Raw genomic sequence first — 22998 nt, forward strand, 5'->3', positions numbered from 1 at the left:
AGTATCTTTTTGTCTTTAAATAAAACAGGTTTGGGGGGAAGGGAAAAGATGACAGAGGAGTAGGGGACCCTATTCCAACTGGTCCCCTGGATTGAGCGGGATATCTACCAGACCACTCTGAACACCCATGAAATCAGCCTGAGATGTAAGTAGATATATCTGGATCTCTACAAACAGAAAATTGCAGGCAGTTGGTTTTGAGGTATGAAGCAGGGAGCCGTAATTCCACAGGCAGATATCGGAAGATAAACGGAAGGGGGAGGGAGCCTTCGGGATCCTGCACCACCGATGCGCAAAAGCCTACCCCGCTGGGGACAGGGCACAGACTCGCAGACCGGTAGCGGTGGGGAAAGGACTTTAGGGCAGCCCCGCTGGACTGAAACCTGGAGCCACACAGGCGTGCGTGCAAACTGGGGTCAGCTGGCGGTTGTAGAAGAACAAAGGACAGAGATGTGCCTGGACTTTGAGGCAAGGACTGGGAGCGCTGCTGAGGGACAAACAACCCAGGAGGCTGCAGTTTTTAGCAGCACAGACAGAAACGGAGATAGTATGGCCTGGAGAGCTCACTGAAGAACAGACTGCGATCTCTCTGTTCTGAGGCAGAGGGTTGGAAACCATCTCTTCTGCTCTGACTCTCGGAAGAAGCCGCCAGGGAAAGCCACCAGAGAACAAAAGCCCCCAAAAAACGTTTTTCACTGACCCCATTCCCCCCTCCACAGGGGGCAAGGCAACTCTGCCCAAACAGAGTTCCCTGAGTAACAGCGTGGCAGGCCCCTCCCCCAGAAGACAGGCTGGAAGAACAAGAGGCCTACAACCCTAAAGTCCCTAAAAAACAGGTGCATCTTGCTTGGGTTATGGTCAGTAATTTGGACCCTGTACATTCCCTCCACCACCCTTCAACAGAATGACTAGGAGGGGAACCCCCAAAATAGGGAAGACTCAGAGACTGTGACTTCTGCCACAGATTTACAAATGGATACAGATATAACCAAGATGTTGGAAATGGACTTCAGGATAACAGTTATGAAGATGATACCTAGAATGGAGAAATCGATTAATGGCAACATAGATTCTCTAAGGGCAGAAATGACAGCTGAACTGGCAGAACTTAAAAATGCTATCAATGAGATCCACTCTAATCTAGATATTCTAACAGGTAGGGTAAACAAGGCAGAAGAATGAATTAGTGAACTAGAAGAATAATTGATAGAAAAGAAGGAAAAAGAGGAGGCCTCGGAGAAACAGCTTAAAATGAAACAAACATCCATGTTCTAGAGGCAGAAAGGATCCCTCCCAAGATCAAGGAAAACAGACCAATGCCCCGGCATGTAATAGTAAAACTCACAAATCTTAGAAACAAGGAAACCATCTTAAGGGCAGTTAGGGGAAAGAGATTCCTTACCTACAGAGGGAGGAACATCAGAATAACGTCAGACCTATCCACAGAGACCTGGCAAGCCAGAAAGGGCTGGTAAGACATATTCAGGGTACTAAACAAGAAGAACATGCAGCCAAGAATACTTTATCCGGCAAGGCTGTCATTTAGAATGGATGGAGACTTGCACAACTTCCGAGACCGGCAGAAACTGAAAGAATGTGTGACCCCTAAGCCGGCTCTGCAAGAAATATTAAGGGGGGGTTCTATAAAAGGAGAAAGATGCCAAGAGTGATGTAGAACAGAAATTTACAGAGACAATCTGTAGAAACAAGGACTTCACAGACAACATGATGACAATAAAGTTATCTTTCAATAATCACTCTCAACGTGAATGGCCTAAATGCTCCCATAAACGGCACAGGGTTGCAGATTGAGTAAAAAGACAGGACCCATCCATATGCTGTCTACAAGAGACTCATTTTGAACCTAAAGATACATCCAGACTGAAAGTGAAGGGATGGAGATCCATCTTCCATGCCAATGGACCTCAAAAGAAAGCTGGGGTAGCAATTCTTATATCAGACAAATTAGATTTTAAGCTAAAGACTGTAGTTAGAGACACAGAAGGACACTATATCATTCTTAAAGGGTCTATCCAACAAGAAGATCTAACAATTGTAAATACCTATGCCCCCAGCATGGGAGCAACCAACTCATAAGCCAACTGTTAACCAAAATAAAGAGTCATACTGACAATAATACATTAATTGTAGGAGACCTCAATATTCTACTCTCAGCAATAGACAGATCATCTAAGCAGGAAATCAACAAAGAAACAAGAACTTTGAATGACACACTGGACCAGATGGACCTCATAGATATATATAGAACATTCCACCCTAAAACAACAGAATACTCATTCTTCTCGAGCGCACATGGAACTTTCTTCAGAATAGACCACATACTGGGTCACAAATCAGGTCTCAACCGATGCCAAAAGATTGGGATTATTCCCTGCATATTCTCAGTCCATAATGCTTTAAAACTGGAACTCAATCACAAGAAAAAAATTGGCAGAAATTCAAACACTTGGAAGCTAAAGACCACTCTGCTCAACAATGTTTGGGTCAACCAGGAAATCAAAGAAGAACTTAAACAATTCATGGAAATCAATGAGAACGAAAACACGTCGGTCCAAAACCTATGGTATACTGCAAAGGCGGTCCTAAGGGGGAAATACATAGCCATCCAAGCCTCACTCAAAAAAATAGAAAAATCCCGAATTCACCAACTAACTCTACACCTTAAAGAACTAGAGAAAAAGCAACAAACGATGCCTAAGCCATGCATTAGAAGAGAAATAATTAAAATTAGAGCAGAGATCAATAAATTAGAAACCAGAAACACAGTAGATCAGATCAACAAAACTAGAAGTTGGTTCTTTGAAAGAATTAATAAGATCAATAAACCACTGGCCAGACTTATCCAAAAGAAAAGAGAATGGACCCAAATTAATAAAATTATGAATGAAAGGGGAGAGATCATGACTAATACCAAGGAAATAGAAACAATTATTAGAAATTATTATCAACATCTATATGTCAATAAATTAAGCAACCTGGAAGAAATGGATGCCTTCCTGGAAACCTATAAACTGCCAAGACTGAAACAGGAAGGAATTGACAACCTGAATAGGCCAATAACCAGTAACAAGATTGAAGCTGTGATTAAAAACGTCCCAAAAAACAAGAGTCCAGGGCCTGATGGATTCCCTGGGGAATTTATCAAACATTCGAAGAAGAAATAATACCTATTCTACTGAAGCTGTGTCAAAAAATAGAAACAGAAGGAAAGCTTCCAGACTCATTCTATGAGGCCAGTATTTCCTTAATCCCCAAACCAGGCAAAGACCCCATCAAAAAGGAGAATTTCAGATTGATATCCCTGATGAATATGGATTCCAAAATTCTCAACAAAATCCTAGCTAATAGGATCCAACAATACATTAAAAGGATCATCCACCAGACCAAGTGCGATTTATCCCCGGGATGCAAGATAGAATAAGAGGAGAGAGAAGAATCATATGGTCCTCTGAATTGATGCAGAAAAAGCATTTGACAAAATACAGCATCCTTTCCTGATTAAAACTCTTCAGAGTGTAGGACTAGAGGGAACATTCCTCAGTTTCATAAAATCCATCTTTGAAAAACCCACAGCGAATATCATCCTCAATGGGGAAAAGCTGAGAGCCTTTCCCTTAAGATCAGGAAAATGTCAAGGATGCCCACTCTCACCACTGTTCTTCAACATAGTACTAGAAGTCCTAGCAACAGCAATCAGACAACAAAAAGAAATAAAGGGTATTCAAATTGGCAAAGAAGAAGTCAAACTCTCTCTTCGCAGATGACATGATACTTTATGTGGAAAACCCAAAGACTCCAGCCCCCAATTACTAGGACTCATACAGCAATTCAGTAATGTGGCAGGATGCAAAATCAATGCACAGACATCAGTTGATTTCTTATACACTAACAATGCAACTGTAGAAAGAAATATTAGAGAAACAATTCCATTTACAATAGCACCAAAAACCATAAGATACCTCGGAATAAACCTAACCAAAGAGGTAAAGGATCTATATTCTAGGAACTACAGAACACTCAACGAAAGAAATTGAAGAAGACACAAAAAGATGGAAAAACATTCCATGCTCCTGGATCGGAAGAATAAACATTGTTCAAATGTCTATGCTGCCCAGAGCAATCTATACCTTCAATGCCATCCCGATCAAAATTCCAATGACATTTTTCAAAGTGCTGGAACAAACAATCCTAAAATTTGTATGGAATCAGAAAAGACCCCGAATCGCCAAGGAGATGTTGAAAAAGAAAAACAAAGCTGGGGGCATCACATTGCCCGATTTCAAGCTTTATTACAAAGCCATGATCACCAAGACAGCATGGTGCTGGCACAAAAACAGACATATAGACGAATGGAACAGAATAGAGAGCCGAGATATGGACCCTCAACTCTGTGGTCAAATAAAGACAGTCTCTTCAAGAAATGTTGCTGGGAAAGTTGGACAGCCACATGCAGAAGAATGAAACTCAACCATTCTCTAACAAACTCAAAATGGATGAAAGACCTCAATGTGAGACAGGAATCCATCAAAATCCTAGAGGAGAACATAGGCAGTAACCTCTTCAACATCAGCCACAGCAACTTCTTTCAAGATACATCTCCAAAGGCTAGTGATGTAAAAGCAAAAATGAACTTTTGGGACTTCCTCAAGATAAAAAACTTCTGCACAGCAAAGGAAACAGTCAACAAAACAAAGAGGCAACCCACTGAATGGGAGAAGATATTTGCAAATGACACTACAGACAAAGGGCTGGTATCTAAGATCTATAAAGAACTTCTCAAACTCAACACCCAAAAAACAAATAATCTAGTCAAAAGATTGGCAGAAGACAGGAACAGACACTTCTCCAAAGAAGACATACAAATGGCTATCAGACACATGAGAAAATGTTCATCATCATTAGCCATCAGGGAAATCCAAATCAAAACCACATTGAGATACCACCTTATACCAGTTAGAATGGCAAAAATTGTTAAGGCAAGAAACAACAAATGTTGGAGAGGTTGTGGAGAAAGGGGAACCCTCTTACACTGTTGGTGGGAATGCAAGTTGGTACAGCCACTTTGGAAAACTGTGGAGGTTCCTCCAAAAATTAAAAATAGAGCTACCCTGTGACCCAGCAATTGCACTCCTGGGTATTTACCCCAAAGACACAGATGTAGTGAAAAGAAAGGCCATATGCACCCCAATGTTCATAGCAGCAATGTCTGCAATAGCCAAACTGTGGAAAGAGCTGAGATGCCCTTCAACAGACCAATGGATAAAGAAGATGTGGTCCATATATACAATGGAATATTACTCAGCCATCAGAAAGGATGAATACCCAACTTTTACATCAACATGGATTGGACTGGATGAGATTATGCTAAGTGAAATAAGTCAAGCAGAGAAAGTTAATTATCATATGGTTTCACTTATTTGTGGAACATAAGGAATAGCATGGAGGACATTAGGAGAAGGAAGGGAAAAATGAAGGGGGGGAAATTGTAGGGGGAGATGAACCATGAGAGACTATGGACTCTGAGAAACACACTGAGGGTTTTAGAGGGGAAATGGGGGTGGGGGGGTGGGTTATCCCCAGTGATGGGTATTAAGGAGAGTATGTATCGCATGGAGCACTGGGTGTTATATGCAAACAATGAATCATGGATCACTACATCAAAATCTAATGATGTACTCTATGGTGACTAATATAACATAATGAAATAAAATAAAATTTAAAAAAACAGGTTTACATTTAAACCAGTTTAAGATTAATGGTAATGTAATCCTGTAGTAAATATATAATTTTAAATAAAACTTTAAAGCATGTTGGATTAGCTTTCAAACCAGTAAGATTCATGCCTAGTTATTTGTGTTTGGAATGTTTTGGTATTGTTCATTAGTGGAACTATACTGTAGGAATTATAAGTAGAATAAAGGGAAAGTTGGAAAATATTCATAATTCTTATTAAAAAAAAATAATCTTAGGTTCCAGATAGCAACAACACTAACAATAATGTATTGTTTTACCTTGGAAAATTTCTTAAGAAATTTCATCTATTGATTTAGAATTAATAATGAGCAGTAATAGAATATCTAGTTTTATAGCTCATAGCTCCCATCCCTCCACAGAAACTGTAAAACAAGCAGAAATTGTTAAAACCAACTTTTTCAGCACTGCATTTCAGAAAACAAAGTTTTATAATAACCAAGCAAACACTGAATTAAGAATGTTGATCTTTTTGGGGTGATAAAAAGTTTTTGAAAATAGATAGTGGTGATAGTTGTAGTATAACATGAATGTAATATTACTGAATTGTACACTTAAAAACGGTTAAGATGGCCAGTTTTATTATATAAATTTTTTTACCACAAAAAATTTTTGAAAAAAAAAAAGAATGATGTACTGGTAAATCCTACAACATGTGTGAAACTTGAAAACATTATGCTAAGTTAAAGAAGTCAGAAAAAACCACATGTTGTGTGAATTCCGTTTTTTGAATGTCTAGAGTAGGCAAATCCATAGAGAAAGAATGTAAACTTGTGGTTACCTGGGTCCTCTCAGTCAGAGGAGGAATGACTACTAATATTAACCAGGCTTCCTTTTGGAGTGTTGAAATGTTCTAAAATTGGATTATAGTGGTGGTTACACAACCCTATGAATATACTAAAAACCATTGAACTGTATACTTTTTTTTAAATATTTTAATTCAATTAATATATAAGGTATTGGTTTCAGAGATTCAGGTCTGCGATTCATCAGTCTTTATATAACACCCAGTGCTCATTACATCACATGCCCTCCTTAATGTCCATCACCCAGTTACCGCATCCCTCTATCTCCCCTCCCCTCCAGCAACCCTCAGTTTGTTTCCTATGATTAAGAGTCTTTTATGGTTTGTCTCTCTGTCTGGTTTCATTTTGTTTTATTTTTTCCTCTCTTCCCCAATGATCCTCTGTTTTGTTTTGTTTTGTTTTTAAAGATTTTATTTATTTATTTGACAGAGAGAGACACAGCGAGAGAGGGAACACAAGCAGGGGAAGTGGAAGAGGGAGAAGCAGGCTTCCCGCTGAGCAGGGAGCCCAATGCGGGGCTCGATCCCAGGACCCTGGGATCATGACCTAAGCCGAAGGCAGACGCTTAATGACTGAGCCACCCAGGCGCCCTCTGTTTTGTTTCTTAAATTGCACATATTAGTGAGATCATATAATTGTCTTTCTCTGATTGACTTATTTTGCTTAGCATCATACCCTCTAGTTCCATCCACTGAACTGTATACTTTAAATGGATGCCTTTATGATATATGAAATATATCCCAAAATAGCTCTTTTAAAAGAAATACGATTTTACACAAATATGCAGTTTTGGGTTTGTTTTTTTTTCCTAAAGATTTTATTTACTTATTTGACAGAGAGAGGGAGAGATAGAGAGTAAGAACATAAGCCAGAGGAGATAGGCAGAGGGAGAGGGAAAGCAGACTCCCTGCTGTGCAGGGAGCTCAACGTGGGGCTCGATCCCAGGACTCTGGGATCATGACCTGAGCCAAAGGTAGACACTTATCTGACTGAGCCACCCAGGCGCCCCCAAATATGCAGTTTTATATGTTTGTTTTGTGTTTTGTTTTGTTTTGTCTTAAGAAAGCCTAATCATGGGATAGTCTAGTGAAATAATGTAAAAGTTAAAGAATTGTGAAGAAATAATTTAATACAGATCTTAAGTGTGTATAATTAGTTTTATAATTTATGGTCTTAATATGTTTGGGGAAATCAGGATATACTGGTGTGAGTAAACAAAAAGATAGCCAAGAAATACTAATGCATATTTACCTTTACACTGTTTACTAGGTGTTATATCAATACTGCCTAAATGTGAATGATTATATTATGTGACCTGTTAGAGCAGTTATATTTAAGTTTTTGGAGGTTATGGATATCTTGATTACTGTCCCTCAGGCAAATCTTTATACATATATGCTTTTGGATATGATTTTATAAGAAATATAAGCCATGGACCATGATAAGAACATAGACCCTTGCTCTAATGAAATAGCCTGAATTGGATAAAACAATGAGGAATTTTTGAGTGAGAACATTAATATAAAATAGGCACCACAAGAAAAATAATGTAAGACAAGAAAGAGCACTCTGGAACTATGGTTAAAAATGGGTAAACAGCTGAGAATCTAGAGACCAGAGTTTTATTACTGCTATCTACCACTACTGATTGAACAAATCTGTCTGTAGAAGAACAAAATTTGTTGGTAAAGCAATGAATAGAGGATAATGAATGGGAAGAGTACCAATAATGAAAGCAAAAATACAACCATATTGTAATAAACACCTATGTCAGCCTTCTTAGCATCCCAATTGTTCATTCTAATATTATTTTCCATTACCTTATAGAGGCATGGGAAGTATAATCTTTCGGGGGGGGGAAGCATAGAACAAATATAATTTTAAAACCCCATAATCATTTTTAATTAATCATTTAAAAGATTAATTTCCACGGTTATGATTCCCTGAAGCAAGAGTTTTTATTGTTTTCCATTGAGATTTGAGAATCTTAACATGGAAGGTCAAAGAAGATTTCACCATTCCTTTTTCTCTTAGATCTTTTTTTTTTTTAAGATTTTATTTATTTATTTGAGAGAGAGAAAGGGCATGAGCGGGGTGGGGTGGGAGGGCGCAGAGAGAAGCAGACTCCCTGCTGAGCAGGGAGCCCGATGTGGGGCTTGATCCCAGGATCCTGGGATCATGACCTGAGCCAAAAGCAGACACTTAACTGACTGAGCTGCCCAGGCATCCCTTATCTTGTAATATCTTTACTATCTCAACAAATCCACACATAGCATATTAAGAGTTATTCTAAAAAATCGACCTTGGGGGGCGCCTGGGTGGCTCAGTCGTTAAGCGTCTGCCTTCGGCTCAGGTCATGTGGTCCCAGGGTCCTGGGATCGAGCCCCGCATCGGGCTCCCTGCTCAGCGGGAAGCCTGCTTCTCCCTCTGACCTTCCCCCTGCTTGTGTTCCCTCTCTCGCTGTGTGTCTCTCTGTCAAATAAATAAATAAAATCTTTAAAAAAAAAAAAAAAAAAATCGACCTTGGAAGCAGCGTGTTTTAATATTTCTATTGGCTACATTGATCATGGAATTCAGAAAATGCTTACTAAGCTTCTTGATCATAAGTTGGTCATTATCAGGCTGGTCACATATATTTTTATTTAGTGTGATATCTCTGTAAAATGGGCATTAATATTCTTACCATTATCTCATGGAATAAGCAAATTCGTCCTTATCCTGCTGACTTTTTTTAGTAGTGAGCCACAATATAACCAACCTACATTTTGAAACCAAAGGAATCCATATTTCATCTATAATAGAAAAAGAATGGTGTTGCAGATAACACACACACACAAAATTGAGCAAAACCTGAAGACTGTAGCAGTGTCTTCTACATGTAGAATAACTGAGAATGTTATTTCTCAGTTGTGTTTAACAACTTTGAGTTCTAAACTTAGTATGCTAAAGAGGTAAATGGTTCTCTCTCTTCCTGTTTTTAAAGTTCTCTGAGTTTTGATTCAAATATATAGAATATTCAATACTAACCTACTCTCAAACTGTTGGTGTTAAATCTTTTTCTTGTGTTTTGATACAGAGCAAACTAATCCTAGAATTCTAAGAGCAATTTTGTTGAGAGGGTTTTTTGTTTGTTTTCCATATTTCACCCATTTTCTTCTCCTAGGTAGCAAATACTTGCCTGATTGGAAAAAGCCTAATACTGCATTTCTTACATTGGGTAGATTTCCGAGGATTCCTATTAGAGTCATTTTAGATAATGTGTTTGATTTACAATTATATGGTTTTAATAACTTATTCTAAAGTCCTCTTCAGAGGTCCAGTCGAACTTAGAACAAGCTTTATGTCAGTAGAATCATCACCATCTATTCAGGTCACCAATTATATTGAGATCACTGAAGAGTACCAATATGCATTAAATTTGGCTCTTAAGTTTGGGGAAGGCCTTATGGAAGATAGAATAAAAAGGTCAAAAGAGTATCTCTTAGATCCATTTAGCTCTATAAATCACTTGATTCTGTTTTGCAGTTTATCTTCCCTTTAAAAATGACATTTCATCCCTAAAAAAAAAAAAAATGACATTTCATTTTGGCCTTCCAGAGTTAGTGATAAAAGGATTACCATGAACCCTGATTCTACCTAGGTCTTCTAAGGTGATTAAGTTTGTGGAGAAGCTTCACCCTTAGGCAATGTAACCCTGACATCAATAATGTTGAAAAAATAACAAAAGAAACCATTTATTTAGCACTTACTATGTGCAAAGTACTCTGTCAAGTGCTTAACTTGCATCAGTGAGATTCCATCATAGGAGCAAATCCTTGGTATTCTGTGAAGGAATAGAGTTTACTAACTTCTCATCACAATACAATGTTCCCATGCTATTGTGATGATTGCAGAATATGGACCCAGGTTACCTTCATTCAGAACAATACACTGGAGATATCCAAGCACAAATTAATTATTTTTGGATAAGTAGGCATATGATGAAGTTGCATCTACTTATTTCTATTTATTTCAACAGCGGGGAGATTAATATATTGTTATCTAGTAAAGCTGAGAAAATTGTATTGACAAAAAGAATTTATAAAGTACAAAAAAAAGATTATCACAAATAATAGTAATCTGCTATTCAGAACCATTTGACACAATCACTGGAGGATCTTTGCATTGATTAAGGTAAACAATGAATAGAACTCTAATAATTCACATTCTTTAAACTATCTTCATAAGCAATACATACAGTATTTGAATATTATAGTACTTGAGGTTTAAATGAATAGAATTAAACTGAAATTGACCTAAAGATTAAGCATCAGAACACTTGAGTAAAAGAAGACCCCTCACTTTCTCAAAAGAAGATACAGTTACCCTGAAATGGCACTCTGGGTTGACGTTTATGGTGGGAGTGTGAGAATATCAAATGATAACTTGAAATGCAACAAAATCTCAGTTTGGGGATCTTCTCTGGGCAGGAGGTGTCCTAAAAATTATATAAACACATATATTTTAAGAATATATGTTATAAATGCATATAATGTTTATACACATGCAAATGGAAAATATGAATGTATGAAAAATAATGCATGGATAGTCCTTGGTTAAAGACACCTGCTTACCTTGTGTCTCTACAACCCCCAAATATCCTAGGAATCCTTATACTTCTCATTTAAGTAATCACTTGCTGTGTGCTTTACTCTAATAGATGATAACTATTGTTTGCATTTGTTTTTTGAAGGACTTGGTGAAAGCTTCAACTATATTAACAAATATTTAGGAAATGTGTTGGTGTTTTCTCCAGTGGAGAAAAGTGGGTTTGTTGGGAACGTTTTAAAGAAATATATTTTTAGAATTCTAATTTTAAAGTGATTTGGAGTAGATTGTCAAAGCCAAAAAGGACCTGGGAGAATCTGGGCAGAAAAATAAATGAGGAGTTAATTCAGTAGACAACTTTGGAGGAAAAGACATGAAAGAAGATCTTAGGAAAATTTTCATGAAATATAAAAGGATGCTTAAGATACTTAGATACTTAAAATTGCTTGCATTATGTTATTTTGTTAGTGGAAATTATTTGTGTCATTTATAAAAACATAACTGCACATTTAAAAAACTAGGAAATCAAGATCCTTATCCATTTAAAAATCTTCCCTTTGAAAAGTTTTAGTGGATTTTGAACCCATTTGTTAAAAATATTTTTTAAAGTAACATCTTCCAATTATTTTATATTTTTTCATTAAAGTATAATTGACACACAATGTTACATTAGTTTCAGGTGTACAACATGGTGATTCAAAAAGTCTATACCTTCTGCTATGCTTACAAGTGTAGCCATCATCTGTCAGCATATAATGCCTTTATAATACCATTAACCATATTCCCTATGCTGTACCTTTTATTTATCCCCATGACTTACTCATTTCATAATTGAAAACCTGTATCTCCCACTTCCCTTCACTCATTTTGCCCATCTTCCCACCCCGCCCCCAATTATTTTATAAGAACAACTAACAAACATCATGAAAGATGGACATTACTAACCCCATTTCAAAAAGCCATTTGCGTATTTGGTGGATGAAATTGAAAAATGAATGCTATGTAAGTGATTTTTAAGTCTAGCTATTGTACTTCTTTCATTTCAGTGTATTTATTTTTTAAAACTACCTTTTACTTTTTAATTACTATATCACAAAATATCAAACCAAGATTTTCTAAAATAATGCATATTCAATCATGTGCATAAAATATTGGTGAGAAAAATATTTTTGCACAATTACTAAAATAAAAGCTATTTTAAGTATTATGTTGTCTTTATCTCATCTTTTAAAATTTCTTGTGTGACATGCTGAATGTGTTTTAGCATAACATTCAGAATTTGCTTTACTGATAGAAATGTCTGATAACATTCAGAAATTGCTTTACTGATACAGATGTATAATCAGAATTTTGGAGATCACTCTTACAGAGGAAGAGACATATAAGCAAGTAAATTTCAGTAAAATATGAGAAGTGCTATCTCAAAGGAATAACTGGTAATACACACAGGGAACAAATTGCCTGGAGGAGTCAGAGGAGACTTTAATAAGATGTCCTAATGCTGTGTCTCATTAAGTATAGATAGGAATTTCTTAGGTGGTTATATCAGATTCTTTAATAAACCAAAGAAAAATGTGACGTTTCTGAAATGATTTTATATTGCTGAGGTCTGCCTAATTCAGTGATTCATGTTTCCATCAATAAATGTAAAGAAAAGAAAAAATCTATTGTAATAGATGAGTATGGGACTCTAAGTAGATGTATAAAATGGTGGCTTGTCTAAACTTACTTCCTCTTAGCTCTGTTACTCTCCCATTTTCCTCTTTTTTGGGTTCTCTAGTCTTGGGCAAGAGAAAAATATTGCTAAAAATCTCTTACATTCTGGTCAATGTAAAGAAAATGTTACATATTCATAAATACATATAATACCTGTAAAACAGTTTTCTTAAGATGGTCACACCTCTTTCATAGCACTAATCATGATATATTGAGGTACCATATTAGTTTGTCCATACCTCTGAGCTTATTGACATCAAGGGCATTCATCATGCATTTTTTTCATTCCCATATTTTCCTGGCACATACTAGGCATTGTTATGGGTTTTTTTAATTTAAATTCACCTAATTAACATATAGTGTATTATTAGTTTCACAGATAAAGTTCAGTGATTCATCAGTCTTATATAATACCCAGGGGTCATTACATCACGTGCCCTCCATAATGTCCACCCAGTTACCCCATCCCCCCACCCCAGCAACCCTCAGTTTGTTTCCTATGATTGAGAGTCTCTTATGGTTTATCTCCCTCTCTGATTTCATCCTGTCTTATTTTTCCCTCCCTTCCCCTATGATGCTCTGTTTTGTTTCTTATTCCACATATGAATAAGATTATATGATAATTGTCTTTCTCTGACTGACTTATTTTGCTTAGCATAACACCCTCTAGTTCCATCCATGTCGTTGCAAATGGCAAGATTTCGTTTTTTTTTTTTTTATGGCTGAATAATATTCCATTATATATATACATATATCCCACATCTTATTTATCCATTCATCTGTCGATGGATATCTGGGCTCTTTCCATAGCTTAGCTGTTGTGGACATTGCTGCTATAAACATTGGGGTGCAGGCGCCCCTTCGGATCACTACATTTGTATCTTTGGGGCAAATACCCAATAGTGCAATTGCTGGGTCGTAGGGTAGCTCTATTTTCAACTTTTTGAGGAATCTCCATACTGTTTTAGGCATTGGTATGTTTCTTAAACTGAATGATTAAAAATGAGACTTCATGACAATTTATTTAAACCTAATTCACATCAAGTTTACTTTCAAAACTATTTTGAAGATTATTGTGAAGGATGTGTAGACTTACTACTAATAAAATACAATAAAATATAAATTGAAAATAGCCTGAAAAAGAGGAGGATGCAAAGATGCTAACTAGGAAAGTCGTTGTATTTGTACTGTATTGTTGCATTAAAACCACCATAAGACTTAGTGACAACAATGATTTATTATTTCTCACAAATCTGTGGGTTTGCTGGGCTTAGCTGGGTGTATTTTCTTCTGGTTTTACTTTGTGTCATTCATGTGGCTGAAATAATTTGTCAACTGAGGCTGGAGAATCTAAGATGGCCTCATTCAGGTGTCTGGGGCTTTGGTGCTGTCTGTTCTGCTAAGCTTTCTCTCCAAATGTTCTCTCTCCATTCCGTTATTTAGACTGGACTTCCTCTCATGATAATAGAAGTTTACCAAGAGAGTGAATGTAGAAGATGTGAGACCTTTTGAGAACTTAGCTTCAGAACTCATACACCATGATTTTTGCCCTTGTCAGAGTTACAAGTCTGACCCAGATGCAGAATTGGTGAAAATAGACTCCACCTTTTGACAGGAGGATTTATAAAGAATATGTGGCTATATTTAACCTACTACAGTAGAATATGCGTAGTTGTTGAGTATAAAATTTGTTTCTGAGTTGGCTGAAAATGAGGGGAAAATAAGACATTAAGGTTATCAAAATAAAGAACAAATACCAGAAAATTCAATTTGTAAAATCCCTTTATTTTTTAATAATACCTGCAAATTTTAAAGAATGTGGAAAATGCAAATGAAAATAAAAAGGTTTTAAAATTGAAATGTACTATAAATCTAATTATCCAGAAATAACTGTTATAAGTTGTAAAACATTTCATCTTTCTTTGCCTATGTTACAGATAGAAGAATGGATGGGTGCTTAATTGAGTGAAAGAAATAGCTATACAAAACCAAAATAGTACTATCAAGCTAATACAGAAGCATTTTATTTCATTTAAATAGAAAAAAGAAAAGTGAATGTCAGAGCATGTTATATGTTATATGCTAAACAGAGATCTCTCTAAAGTTTAAAAATAAGGAAAATTATTAAGTTACAATCATATTTTTTACTATCTTTTTAAGCCTTGGGTTTGGTCAAACTCTGCTATGAAAGATAAGGATATTAGCACTACTGTATAACCTATCTTCTTCATACCATCAAATGTCTGATTATTATATAATTATAAAAACAAAACCCTAGGGCGCCTGGGTGGCTCAGTCAGTTAAGTGGCTGCCTTTAGCTCGGGACATGATCCCAGGGTCCTGGGATTGAGCCCCACCTCGGGCTCCCTGCTCAGCAGGGAGTCTGCTTCTCCCTCTCCCTCTGCCTGCCTCTCTGCCTACTTGTGCTCTCTGTCAAGTAAATAAATAAAATCTTTAAAAAAAAAAAAAAAGCCCTAATTGAACCATATCTGGTCTTCAGACTGAACTTATTTCAGAAACCATTGCAGAGATGTAGAAAGAAAGATAAAGTTAGCCCAGACTGTATCAGATCTGGACAGACTTGAACAGAGAAAAATGGAGAAATAAAAAAAAGAGACAATTTATAATCTTTGTTGGAATGCTCTGCTTTTCCCTCTGAGATTTTATTAAATATCCAATATTAGACTTTTTTATAAGCTCATAATTTATTGTATTTCCTGTGTTTCATTTATGTTTAAGAATTTGATACTTTCTTCCTCATTTTCTATACTGCATGAAATAAATACCCCAAACTGCAGTGTGTTTTGATCAATAACAAACCGGTTCCATGAATTGCGCTTCAAAATTTTTTTCTTGATTGCTGAAATGAATCTGCATTTGCTCACTGTATATAAGGTATTTGGGTATGTGGATGTCTTGAGCGGGTAGGTAAGTTCTTCTGCATGTGACAGTGTTACTGTTTTCTTTCAGGAAACCCTGATAGATTGGTGCGATGAAAAGGAACTTAACTTGATATTAACAACTGGAGGAACAGGGTTTGCACCACGAGATGTCACTCCAGAGGTGAGATAGTATGTGCCTTTCTCATATTCAAGAAGTAGGTTATTCATATTATTTTTAGTCTTTTTTACTATGTTTTATATTTATAATTTTGCTAGGCAGAACAAGAGACTTGTGGTTCTAAGAATGTAAAAACTTTGCTCTGGAAGAATTACTATATAAAAAATGTTTTTTGACTTCTTTCTTTGGACTTACACAAACATGATATAAAATGAGGAAGATTCAACTGGTCCAGAAGGTAATTTTGCTTTTGTTCAGTAGTCTGTGATAGAAGCTGAACTTCAGGCACATTGCCAAAGGAGGTGATAGCAGAACTCTCTTAGCATGGCATCTGGTCTGATGTACTTTGTTAATGAAATTCAAAATGTATCTGATTTCTCTGTTTTGAGATACCCTTGTCATTGGTCTTAAAGCACAGGAAATTGCGATAGAATATATATACCAAATTTATAGCACTTTTGGAGAGGAAGGGTTACATAGTCCATAATTCTAATGTGAATTTAAATGCAGAATTTAATAAGCCAAAAAACAGAATTAATATCCAGGCTTTATGCCACAAGAATCACCTTAAATCTTTGCATAAGGAGAAAAATTAGGGAGAGAATGAAGAGTAGGCAGTGATCAGTGATATAGGAGAGTCTTTTTTTTTTTTTGAGGAAGCCATAAACCTCAGAGTCATATGCAAACTTATATTACCACTTGTGATATTGTTTCCTTTACCTCCCAAAAAAGTGTTTGCTGGCTGAATTTCAACTTAATGTTAAATATATCCTTCTGTTTTCAAACCAATACATAATTGTATCTACTGTTTTATTAACACAAGACACTTCTGCTCTGCATCTATTAAATATTTACTGTCCATCTTACTCTATCATAGTAGTTCCCAAACTTTAGCCTGCACCACAGTCAAACTAAGGACTTGTTAAAACAGATTGTTGGATCCACCCACAGGGTTTCTGATTCAGTAAATCTGCAGTGGGTCCTAAGAATTTGTATTTCAAATAAGGCCCCACGTGATGCAGATGTTGCTGGCCCATAGACCATACTTTCAAACTTTGAAAACCACAGTTCTAGTATATGAAAATGGAATTTTTTTTAACCAATTGTAAAATATTTTCTGTTCTTCTGTGTAAAAATTGTGACAGAATTTTTTTGGATATTATTAAAATTGGACTTATAAATAAAGTAGTTTGTTTTTAAAGCAATCAAAATAGAGTTGTATTGGGAAAGTGTTAACTTCAGTTGCTTAAAAAAGAAGTCGTTCTTACATAATAAGCTTCTGGGTGTTAAGGGGAAACGGTCCTTTGGCCAATTTTTACATTTCTTTTAGACTGTGAGATTAACTTAAAAAGTACAATTGGAGGGAAGCCATCTCCTGTAGGGGTGTGTTTGTGTTCTGTTCGTAAGAAAATTGCTTACATATGTGAAGACATTGATTTTTGGAGTTTGGTCCTTGTGTTAAGTATTTGAAGTAAATGACCTTGGCTTTATATGTCCCTATTTTTTCTGTGATGATTTAATATTTTCATATTATTTCTTTTTATATCAGGAAATAAGTTACTATGGAATTCATTTATAACCAGATAACATTATTTTTAACTGGGGGAGAATAATTCCCACAGAGAGTTAAGTATTTTGTATTCTGTGGTGCATCAAGTTAATACCAAAATGTTAGGTTGAAAATTTAAACCTTTGAATTTTGGCTCTGCTACTTATTAACAAGGTGACCATAGACTAATTATTGAATCCCTCTGTGCCTCAGTTTCCTATGAAATGAGGTAAACAAAAGTACCTGTCTATAAGGGTAGCTGTGGGATTCAATGACAACTATTTCTGGCATTTTAGTAAGTGCTATATGCAAGGGTTAACTTAATAAAGGTTAAATTTTTTTTTATTAGTTGCTACATAAATACTAAGTGAACAAATTTGGTAGTATTTTTTTTTTGTATGTAACTACCAAATGGACAAAAACAGTCTTATAGTAGATTTAAAATATATCCATGAAATCTTTACAATCTTGTTATTTTTTAAATTTTGATGTAAGTTTCATATTTTATCTTTTTCGGCTTAATGTAATTCAGAGGTCTTAAAATTCTACCATTCTAATATCTGTTTATCCCATCCACTTTTTTTTTAGTACCATTAGTTGATAAGAGTCTCTTTCCCTGACCATGTATGTTTCATTATATCAGAAATTAAGAAGCTTTTAATGAAGTCTTTCAGTTACCTTAAAACAGTAGAGGTGCTCTTAAATTCTTACATTTAAATATGCCTATAGCAACTACCTGGGTAGAGTTGTATTTGGGTGTTTTCTTTAAATGAGTTAAAAATATACATAATATATCTTTTTTAATATCTTTTTTTGGAGAATGGGTGACTTACCGATTGTAAATATCTTGATTTTTAGTAGGTTTGCTTTATTTCATATCTTATATATAAATACGTAGGGTATGTTTATTTACAGCAAAAGTCCACAGGACTGTTAAGCCTTTGAAAAATAAGCAAACATAAAAGCAAAGTAGGGCCAACCAAAAATAATTCTACTGATTTCCCATCTTCTCTACACATTTAAATACTTGTCATTCTTCTACTATCCAAAATATAACACTGGGATGTCTGCTAGGAATCCAGAAATATAATTTGGGTTCTATTATAATACAGTTGTTTGTCTTAGATAGTTGTGCCTAAAAAGAGAAGAAACTATTTCTAGACTACATTTAACTATACATAACTTAGAGTTGCAAAAATTTTTAAATAGTCGAGTTATAAAAAACACAAATCCTAAATATTAAGGTAAAATAATAAAAGACTTCTTCGTTAAGGTAATAATATTTTACAGTAAATAATTGACAATAATTAATGTAATCTACAAACACAAAGGACAGTTGTTTGTGGAATGTGTGTGTTGTTAGAAAAAAAAAATGGAGGAAACAATAAATAGAATAAATGAAATAAAGCAATCTAAACTTAGTGTTAGTGGGTATGAACTCTAGAGAAAAGGAAAAGTTTAATGAACTTGGGTTTCTTCCCAGGTCTATTAAAAAGAAAAATGGAGTAGCAAATTCAGTAAAGTATATCTTGTTTCTTTTTTTCTTTTTAATAGGAATAAGGCAATCAATCAATTTCCCTAAATTATGAAATTGTTTCTATTTTTGGGCCCTGTGTCTTAGAATATAGTTCATCTGATATTTGCATGCCTGCTCCCTGCCTCTAAATATGAAATACTATCAAAGCTTATATATAATAGCATAATAATCTACTCCCTTCAACTTTTTAGAGTTTTATTTTGATATAAAAAGCTTTAAATTTTAAGAATAGATGTTATATGCAAACGATGAATCATGGAACACTATATCAAAAACTAATGATGTGATGTATGCTGATTAACATACCATAATAAAAAAAAAAAGAATAGATTTTATTTTCAGGGTTCCTGGCTGGTTCAGTCAGAGTAGTGTTTGTTTGACTCGGGTCATGAATTTGAGCCCCACATTGGGCATAGAGATTACTTAAAATAAATAATTTTTTTAAAAAAGAGTAGATTTTATTTTCTCTGATCTGACAAAGGTGGAATAATCTGTTGGCATTGGTGCTAGTAATTATAAAATTCTATAGAACATAAGAATTCATTGCTATACAAAACATTATCTCTTCATGTCTCATTATCAGTTAAAAACAATATATGTCCAAAATAGGTATTGTTACATAAAGAATCTTATTATTCTTAAAAAGTAAAATTAGGGACTTATAAGTGAGGCGAAGTGAAAACCCTTTAGACGTAAATTCTAGAAGAGACTAAAAGATCAAGAAGCATTAAAAAACGTATATATAGTTACAAAGAAATGTTTTATAATATGGTAAATTTGAAAATATTAAACTATTTGATATTTATAAGGTAAAAATAACTTTAAGCATTTTTAGATTACTAGGCTACATCAGAATAAAGGGTTGGATACTAATATCTTACTTTGATCATAAAGAGTTAAATAGAAGCCTAACATACATCTTAGTTCTCATCTATTTATTCATTCATCAAACTTTTTATTTTTAATCCTTAATATGTATCCCATGCATGCCGTGCTGGGTGCTGGAGTTAAAAAATTAATAAGACATGGTCCCTATTCTCAAGAAACTCTTAATTTGTTTTGGGAGTTGGCAAACAAGGCCTATAGTCCAAATCCAGCCTTTTTAGTTGGTGTTGGTGTGGCTTGTGAGCTAAGAATGGATTTTGTACTTTTTAAATGGCTGAAAAAAATCAAAAGGAGAATAATACTTTGTGGCACATAAAAATTATTTGAAGTTTAAATTTCAGTGTCCATAAATGAAGTTTTATTGGAACACAGCTACAGTCATTCATTTATGTAATGCCAGTGGCTACAACAGCAGAGTTAAATAGTTGTAACCAACACTTTTCCTTTTAAATGAATATCCCTTGTATCAAAATTTATAGTTTCCTAAAATTTTTGCTATTCCTCCTTTTGTTTGATTATTTTTATTCTGACAAATTATATCAGGACACTTTTGTTAGAAGATATTGCTAAGAACAACAGTTCGAAAGTTTTTTAAGAGTGAGATTTTACTTAATGCATAACAAAGCCATTAGTTTGATCAATTTTGAAAGTTAAAAATTTTAGAATGAGGGTCTTTTACTTTTGTTGTGCTATATTGTCTATTGAGACAACATGGCAATACACTTCATTATGGCAGAAAAGTGTTATTTCTTTGCTCCTTCTAAAATTAAGCATTTAAGAAATGAAACCCAACATCATTTCAGATTACTAAAGAAAAAAAGGTAAAAATCAGTTTTTAAAAAGTCAGTAAAAAATGTAAGTAAAGATGACATTCTCATTCATCAGACCAGGAGTCGACAAACTTTTTCCTCAAAAGGTCAGATGGTAAATACTTTAGGCTTTGCAGGCTATAAAGTTTTGGTTGCAACTATTTAACTCTGCTGTTGCAGCCACAGGAGTAGGTTCATTATGGAAGTGAAGAGGCATCTGACAAAATGACCAATGCTAAAAGGGATAGAATACTAAAAAATTGGTACAAAGGATGAATTTCTAGGATTATGAATTCTAGAAGACATATTCTGTTTATAGCCTATAATATTTACATTTCTTTGGAACAGATTACTATTTAAGCCATTTTATAAATATTTTCCACTTAGGTTATTAGAAATTTTTTCACAAAAATATCAAATCAAAGAAAAATTGTTTATTTTGTAAAATTTCTTTATAATCAATTTGTCACAATTTATATATTTTATCATTGTAGGTATGAGTGTACTGTAAGCCAGGAGTCATTTTATGTAGTCATTAGCCATTTTTCTTTCATAATTATAATGCTTCAAAAGCAAGAATACTGTGTAAGTAAAATGTAGGAGACATTCTTGATCTGAGTTACTGACTATAATGATTCTCAATTTGTGACTTGTGAAAATCAATGAGAACATTTAATATCTTCACCTAAAAGTTAACATTTAACAGCTTCACCTAAAAGTTAACATTGGGCATTTTTTTATATGCATTTATTTTAACATTGGGCATTTTGACAATCAGAAAAACTCCTGTATTACAGCAGAAGCATAGAAAAACACCATATGTAACAATTTCTGTTTTTGAAAGAAAATTTAATCACTAACATAGGTCATTTAAATTATGTAGTTGTTTTCAAGTATATAATATTCTTCAGAAAACTTTATTTCCTTGGAAAAATATCATATACTAATATTCTAGAACTCTGTAAATACTTATCTTACAGTACTAGGATTTTTTTTTTTTTTACTAATACCTGGTATACATGATAAAGCTAAATATAACTGTATTGAACTAGGATTTTGAGTATCTTAAAATTGTTCTGTATAAATAGGATAACTAAACAATATGAAACTGATGAAGCAGGATATCAGAAACCCTTGTAATTGAAGTATTTTAAACTAGATTGACTAAAATACATCACTCTTCTATGGTCAGATACATTTTATGCCATTTTAAGCTCTTCCTTTAATTTTTATGAAATAGTTCTGGACATAAGAAATATATTTCCATGTCTTATCTTTGTCTAAACATGTTGAGATGCAATATGATATAGTGGAAACACTAACAATATAGAGTCAGACATGAATTTGAATCTCAACTCTACCACTAAGTATGAAATTAAGGCAAATTAATCTGTTCCAACTTCATATTTCTCATTTGCTAAATTAGCTAATGCCCACTCTCAGGGTTGTTGTTTCTAGTGATTGAGATTATAAAGATAACCAGTAATAATAACTAACACTTATATATAGCACTTTACTATGTGTCAGCAGCTGTTTTAAGCATATGTTAATTCATTTAGTCTTCAAAACAACCATATGAGGCAGGTACTATTTTATATCTATTTTAAAGATGGAGAAACCGAGACACAGATCAATTAATTGACTTGCCCAAGGTTATCCAAACTAGTAAGTGACAGTAATGCATGTAAAAAGATCTAGTATAATGCCTGGCACCTTTGTAGGTGTTTGGTAAATGTTCATTTTTTTCTTTACCTTTTCCTTCCTCATTTAATTAATATTACCTGTTACCTCTAATTAGATGTGACAGCCCCAAATAGTTCTGCTACTAACCCTTGTACTTCTGGTATCTGTTGTTAGCTACTGACATACCTTGTGGATAGTCTAAAAAATAAAGATGTAAGTCAACATTTCCCTACTACTACTTTCAGGCATGGGGTAAAGGAACAATATTAAGAATTTCTAAAGTGTATATGATATGAGGAAGGTGGGTTATTAGTGCAGTTGCCTTAAGTACCTCTTGATATCCTACCTGAACCTATTTATTTTGTTTTAGGTCTCTAATTCCTCTGTAGTTTAAAGTTCTTGGAATATGGCTTGAATCAGCTGAGATATATGACATTCAGGATAGCTTTTCCATAATAGCCCACTTTATAGCTGGGGTTTATAATTATTTTGCATTATCCATTAAAAAACAGCATATGCCTTAGATTATGGACACATTTATGAACTACCAGATTGCTAAAAACATCATATATAGTTTTTGTTCAGTTTAACAAG

General features: G+C 34.5%; 1 protein-coding gene across 17 annotated transcripts in view; it reads left to right on the forward strand.

Annotated features, from left to right (window-relative positions):
- Positions 1-22998, forward strand: part of GPHN (gephyrin) — a 608525-nt gene that overhangs the window by 258174 nt on the left and 327353 nt on the right. For all 17 annotated transcript variants that reach the window (XM_032405331.1, XM_032405333.1, XM_032405334.1 and 14 more), the window contains exon 4: positions 15852-15944. In XM_032405331.1, coding sequence (XP_032261222.1) covers positions 15852-15944 — 93 coding nt within the window. The remainder of the gene's footprint in view (positions 1-15851; positions 15945-22998) is intronic.

This window comes from Phoca vitulina, unplaced genomic scaffold, assembly GCF_004348235.1.
Source record: "Phoca vitulina isolate PV1807 unplaced genomic scaffold, GSC_HSeal_1.0 scaffold7, whole genome shotgun sequence".
Taxonomy (NCBI): Eukaryota; Metazoa; Chordata; class Mammalia; order Carnivora; family Phocidae; genus Phoca; species Phoca vitulina.